A 7,009-nucleotide genomic window follows, 5' to 3' on the forward strand; every position below is an offset into this window, starting at 1 on the left:
TGAGACTTCTGTCCTCACCGAGTCCTCCGTCCTCACTGAGACTTCTGTCCTCACTGAGTCTTCTGTCCTCACCGAGTCCTCCATCCTCACTGAGACTTCTGTCCTCACTGAGTCCTCTGTCCTCACTGAGACGTCTGTCCTCACCGAGTTCTCTGTCCTCACTGAGACTTCTGTCTCTGTCCTCACTGAGACTTCTGTCTCTGTCCTCACTGAGACTTCTGTCCTCACTGAGTCCTCCGTCCTCACTGAGACTTCTGTCCTCACTGAGACTTCTGTCCTCACTGAGTCCTCTGTCCTCACTGAGACCTCTGTCCTCACCGAGTCCTCTGTCCTCACTGAGACTTCTGTCCTCACCGAGTCCTCTGTCCTCACTGAGACGTCTGTCCTCACCGAGTTCTCTGTCCTCACTGAGACCCCTGTCCTCACTGAGACTTCTGTCCTCACCGAGTCCTCTGTCCTCACTGAGACTTCTGTCTTCACGAGTCCTCTGTCCTCACTGAGACTTCTGTTCTCACCCAGTCCTCTGTCCTCACTGAGACTTCTGTCCTCAACGAGTCCTCTGTCCTCACTGAGACTTCTGTCCTCACCCAGTCCTCTGTCCTCACAGAAACTTCCGTCCTCACTGAGACTTCTGTCTTCACCGAGTTCTCTGTCCTCACTGAGACTTCTGTCCTCACCCAGTCCTCTGTCCTCACAGAAACTTCCGTCCTCACTGAGACTTCTGTCTTCACCGAGTCCTCTGTCCTCACTGAGACTTCTGTCCTCACCCAGTCCCCTCTGTCCTCACTGAGACTTCTGTCCTCACCCAGTCCTCTGTCCTCACTGAGACTTCCGTCGTCACTGAGACTTCTGTCCTCACTGAAACTTCTGTCCTCACTGAAACTTCTGTCCTCACTGAGACTTCTGTCCTCACTGAGTCCTCTGTCCTCACTGAGACTTCTGTCCTCACCCAGTCCTCTGTCCTCAGTGAGACTTCTGTCCTCACTGAGTCCTCTGTCCTCACCGAGACTTCTGTCCCCACTGAGTCCTCCTTTTTGTTTTTGTTTCAACTTTTAAAAAAACTTTTGGACCAAAATGTTTCTATTTTTTAAAAGCTGCTGAAAAAACCTCAACTGATTTTTGTTTTATTTTTATTAACGCCAAATTGAAACACTCAAATTAATGATTCTGCTTCATCACCTGCTGCTCCAGGAAATGACATCACAACCATCAAACAGCGGTGTGGACCCTGCAGGAGCGTTTGTATTGCAGAGCCGAAAGGGTTAATGACGTGTCAGTGAGGTCGGTTTGTTGTTGATCAAACAGAAACATGCAGGTCAGTGTGTTCAGACACAACTCACCTGCATACAGGTATGAGGCTGAGACAGGCTGCGTCTCCTTCGATCTGCTGAGCTGTGAAACACGTCTGTTCACCGATTAGCTCCTTCCTTCCTGTTGCTCCTTCACAGTAAGAGCTTTTCACCAGCAAACTACAGGAAGGCTTTTATTGTGTAGCTGCAGCAGGAAACGCATCACTGTGTGTGTGAGTCAGCAGACTGACAGCTGAGGACCATTTGTTTCAGCGGGTCAGTCTAATTGCTGGAGTATGTTGATATTAACATCAGTCCGACTGCAGTCTCTGTTGTTTACAGCACAAACAGGAAGTGAACACAACATTAACCCTTTACCTCCACATCCAGCAGGGACAGGTACACACAGGTAGAGTACAATGTACCTGAGCAGGTAGAGGACAGTGTACCTGAGCAGGTAGAGGACAGAGTACCTGAGCAGGTAGAGGACAGAGTACCTGAGCAGGTAGAGGACCCTAAACCCTAATCTTAGTACCCGAGCAGGTAGAGGACAGAGTACCCGAGCAGGTAGAGGACAGAGTACCCGAGCAGGTAGAGGACAGTGTACCTGAGCAGGTAGAGGACAGAGTACCCGAGCAGGTAGAGGACAGAGTACCTGAGCAGTTAGAGGACAGAGTACCCGAGCAGGTAGAGGACAGAGTACCCGAGCAGGTAGAGGACAGAGTATCTGAGCAGATACAGGAAGTAAACGTCAAACGTACAGCGCTCAGAGTGCAGTATTCACTTGGCGGTTCGTTGTGTCGTATGACGCTGGAATCTGTAGCAGTGTAAAAATGCGGTGCTCCCTCATATCAGTGGTCATGGCGGCAGCTCATCGCCCCCTGCAGGTGGTTTATTGATAGGGCAGTACTAAAATGTTACAGGTGTGCAATCAGACTGAACACACCTGTACAGGTATGTGTTGATATGCCAGATGAGCTGTAACACCTGCTCTCCTCCTCCTGGTGGCAGCAGAGAGCAGTGCATGCTGTGACTCTGAGAAGTCTTTGACAGAGACAGTTTGTTTGTTTTATTAAAATCCCCATTAGCTTTTGCATAGCAGAAGCTATTCTTCCTGGGAAGAAGCGAGAGAAGAGCTTCCTTAATAACAAACATCACTTCCTTGTTTATTTCAAATGTGCTTTGATCTTGATCAGTTATCTGCCACCAGCTCACTGTGTGTGTGTGTGTGTGTGTGTGTGTGTGTGTGTGTGTGTGTTGAAGGTACTGAACCAGGTGCATCCTAACCTGGTGTCCCAGCAGGAGGCGCTGCAGTACATTGAGGAGCTGATCCTGCTGCTGCTCAGCATGCTGTGTCAGGCTCAGCCACGTACTGTACAGGATGTGGAGGTAACACACACACACACACACACACACACACACAGCAGCTTGAATGAACTCCGAGTCTGACTGAGCTCTGAGAACAGAACAGAGTCAGTCGGTGTGTTCGGCTCGTCTCTGGTGGATGAAACAGTCCATCATCGTAAGTGGAGCTCTGATACGACGATTCACCATGGCAACGGGTCAATAAAGGGTGGAGCCTCATATAGAGATATTAAGCTGTGTGAATAACAATAAAGTTTGATTCATTGTTGGTTGATGAATGGTTCATCACATTTCCTCTGATGGATGATTTATCAGCAGCTGAGACGTGACTGCCGCTCCCCGTCCCATTGTATTAACATATGTGTTGTGACGGACACATTGTCCGCAGGCCCAAACACAGTCTGCACAGTTTTAATAGTTTAGATCCAGAATGAGAATCTGTAGAATTTTTGTTTGTTTGTGATGTGATCAACATTATTCATTTCTGATAACAACTGTTTTTGAACCAGAATCACCTCAGAAGAACCCAAACGGTCCTTCAGCAGGATGAAAGAACGACTTGGTAGATGTCAGTAGAAACTTTGAGTCAGAACTTTGACTGAATCATCAGGACCTGATCAGACTGTAGGACATGTTGGCTAAAACTGAAAGTTCAGTATGCAGCAGAGAAAACAAACATTAACTGTCTGTCAACAGGAAATCACAAACTCAGATTTTAAACTGAACACATCACACGACTGTCACACACGTGCAGGAGGACACCGACGACATGCGGAATTTTACAAGCAGTGAGAGTCATAAAATCTGTGACGGTCTGCGGGTGCAGATTCTCTGTGGCCCTGATTATCAGTGATCGTACCTGGGGACACTGGGGGTTTTGGTTCTCCGTCACCCAGGCGACCCGACCGTGAAGCGTCTGACCACAGCTTGTCCCTTGTGCTCCGTCTTGAAGCCTTGTCTGCGGCCTCTGAAATTCTGCTGATGGCTTTTCTCGTGTGCTCCAGTGATGCCGAGGTGACGGTCGGCTTTTTCTGCAAAGCCCCTTCCTCCTACTGCACATGCAACATGCCCGCCACCCTGTCTGTGGCATCCTTCCACCAGGCCGGCATATTTCACCTCCATCAGCTCTTCCCGGGGTGCTGTAGCTACCTGCTCAGGTGTTTGAGAGAGGATGGTCTCTATGATGTTTTCCATGAGTTTGTCTCAAGTCCACCTTTCATCTGCCAGTTTGCTGCTACATGAGGCTGCCCTGCCCTGTCGGTTGGGGTTTTGGAGGTTCTCCTGCCCTCACAAAACAGATTTTCTGCCTTGATCAGTATTCCCCTAGGTTTGTACGGTGCCGTGCTGCGCTGCTGTGCGAGCGCTGTGTGCGCAACAGCAGTCTTTTTGATGGGCATTTACACACTGTCCATAAGAATAACCATGTCAGTTAACAAACTGCGTTGGGTTCTGACTCGGGTTCGGGCCGGGCTCGGTTATAATTGTCTCGGACTTGGGTCAGGTTTGGTCAGGTAAATGCGGCCTGAGCCGTGCTCTAGTGTGCTCACCTGTGTGTGTGCCTTACATGACTTCTGTTGTGATCTGGAGCTATATAGAAAATAACATTAAATAAAATTTCAAGGGGGGGTGGGGGGGGGGGGTGAGTGTAATATAATGTTAGGGGAAACACTGCGTGATGGTTAGAGACACTTGAGCTGGTGGATGGGTCTTCAGATGGACTCAGCAGCTACCTTTAGCACTTGGTGGTGGTGCTGGCAATAGTGACCCTCCACGGGTGGTTAGGACAGCTGCTGAGGATGTGTTACAGGGATCCTCTTCTTTGACACCAAGACCATGACGGAGATTCAACCTCGTCCCAACACAGAAGACGTTGGATGGGCAGAATGTCGTACACAGACTGGATGAGAAATTTGTTGTGAAGGGTTCAGCCTTCAGACATCTTTCTGTCCATCGCTTGTTCCCATCTGGTAAACACATCTTGTTCCCACAACGTCACGCAGCTCCTCGATCCACCAACAGACACAGCAGACTTAAAATGTTTGACAGCCCTGGTTCCAAAAACATAAATGCAGTGGCAGTGGTCAGCTGAGTCTAGACTGATAAACTTTATTGTTCTCTGTAAAAATAAAGTTGTGACAGGAGCCTGTTTCCTGTCACTGTGAGACATCATCACCTCAGTCAGTGTTTGGGGACTGAGGACACTAACTGTTGAAGTTTATCTGACTTCAGTGTCTCAACAGTCCCATGATGCACCCCTCCAGGGTCGACGCTTCATCATGTCCCACACATGTTCAGTGGGAGACAGGTGTGGACTGCAGGCAGGTCAGTCAGGTACCTGCACTCTGTCACTACGGAGACACGCTGTTGGAACACGTCACAGTGTGTCTCATTGTCTCGCTGGAAGAAGACGGGACGTCCCTGAAAGAGACGGCGTCTGGATGGCAGCATATGTTGCTCCAAAACCTGGATGGACCTTTCAGCATTAAATGGAGCATTCACAGACAGGAAGTTACCCATGATGCACCTCCATCCATCACAGACAGGAAGTTACCCATGATGCACCTCCATCCCATCCTAGATAGGAAGTTACCCATGATGCACCTCCATCCATCACAAACAGTAAGTTACCCCTGAGGCACCTCCATCTCATGACACACAGAAAGGTACCCATGATGCACCTCCATCCATCACAGACAGGAAGTTACCCATGATGCACCTCCATCCCATCCCAGATAGGAAGTTACCCATGATGCACCTCCATCCATCACAGACAGGAAGTTACCCATGATGCACCTCCATCCATCACAGACAGGAAGTTACCCATGAGGCACCTCCATCCCATGACACACAGAAAGGTACCCATGATGCACCTCCATCCATCACAGACAGGAAGTTACCCATGATACACCTCCATCCCATCACAGACAGGAAGTTACCCATGATGCACCTCCACCCATCACAGACAGGAAGTTACCCATGATGCACCTCCATCCCATCCCAGATAGGAAGTTACCCATGATGCACCTCCATCCATCACAAACAGTAAGTTACCCACCAGGAACCTCCATCCCATGACACACAGAAAGGTACCCATGATGCACCTCCATCCATCACAGACAGGAAGTTACCCATGATGCACCTCCATCCATCACAGACAGGAAGTTACCCATGATGCACCTCCATCCCATCACAGATAGGAAGTTACCCATGATGCACCTCCATCCCATGACACACAGAAAGGTACCCATGATGCACCTCCATCCATCACAGACAGGAAGTTACCCATGATGCACCTCCATCCATCACAAACAGTAAGTTACCCATGATGCACCTCCATCCCATCACCGACAGGAAGTTACCCATGATGCTCCCCATCCATCACAAACAGGAAGTTACCCATGATGCACCTCCATCCATCACAGACAGGAAGTTACCCATGATGCACCTCCATCCCATCACCGACAGGAAGTTACCCATGATGCACCTCCATCCATCACAGACAGGAGGTTACCCATGATGCACCTCCACCCATCACAGACAGGAAGTTACCCATGATGCACCTCCATCCATCACAGATAGGAAGTTACCCATGATGCACCTCCACCCATCACAGACAGGAAGTTACCCATGATGCACCTCCATCCCATAACAGATAGGAAGATATCCATGATGCACCTCCATCCATCACAAACAGGAAGTTACCCATGATGCACCTACACCCATCACAGACAGGAAGTTACCCATGATGCACCTTCATCCATCACAGATAGGAAGTTACCCATGATGCACCTCCATCCCATCACAGATAGGAAGTTACCCATGATGCACCTCCATCCATCACAAACAGGAAGTTACCCATGATGCACCTCCATCCCACCACAGATAGGAAGTTACCCATGATGCACCTCCATCCATCACAAACAGGAAGTTACCCATGATGCACCTCCATCCATCACAAACAGGAAGTTACCCATGAGGCACCTCCATCCATCACAGACAGGAAGTTACCCATGATGCACCTCCAGTTGTTGGATCACAAATCAAAAACTTGCCCAGGTTTGGCCCACTTGACATGCTGTCTAACTGCTGCCATGTTGTGCTATAGCATTATCATTTTGAATGTTAAATATCTCTGGACTGGATCAGTTAAATGAAGCTCATTTACAGATCCTGTCTGACCTGGAGTCAGATCTGTATTTGGATTTTTGTCTGGAGTCAATAAAACACTGAGATGTTGAAGACACTCAGACTTGAACATTCTGCAGCTCCGTCCCGCTCACTCATCAAGATGTCTTCTACCGTCCGAACAATCACATGATGACTGACAGGTGTAATACACTTGATGTGCAGAGCTC

General features: G+C 49.0%; 1 protein-coding gene and 1 long non-coding RNA gene across 3 annotated transcripts in view; one reads left to right on the forward strand and one right to left on the reverse strand.

Moving 5' to 3' along the window:
- Positions 1–7,009, forward strand: part of LOC126390601 (son of sevenless homolog 1-like) — a 74,068-nt gene that overhangs the window by 9,025 nt on the left and 58,034 nt on the right. The window contains exon 2 of the mRNA XM_050044982.1: positions 2,553–2,678. Within this exon, the coding sequence (XP_049900939.1) occupies positions 2,553–2,678 (126 nt within the window). The remainder of the gene's footprint in view (positions 1–2,552; positions 2,679–7,009) is intronic.
- Positions 5,235–6,241, reverse strand: LOC126389895 (uncharacterized). 2 transcript variants are annotated; one of them, XR_007569907.1, is made up of 3 exons: positions 6,139–6,241; positions 5,448–5,639; positions 5,235–5,409 (listed from the first exon to the last, which is right to left on the reverse strand). It is a non-coding gene; the product is annotated as an uncharacterized LOC126389895 (long non-coding RNA). The 2 variants fall into 2 exon arrangements; XR_007569908.1 differs by lacking the exon at positions 6,139–6,241 and adding an exon at positions 5,717–6,016 and having other exon boundaries at positions 5,448–5,678.

Source organism: Epinephelus moara, chromosome 5 (assembly GCF_006386435.1).
Source record: "Epinephelus moara isolate mb chromosome 5, YSFRI_EMoa_1.0, whole genome shotgun sequence".
NCBI lineage: Eukaryota > Metazoa > Chordata > Actinopteri > Perciformes > Serranidae > Epinephelus > Epinephelus moara.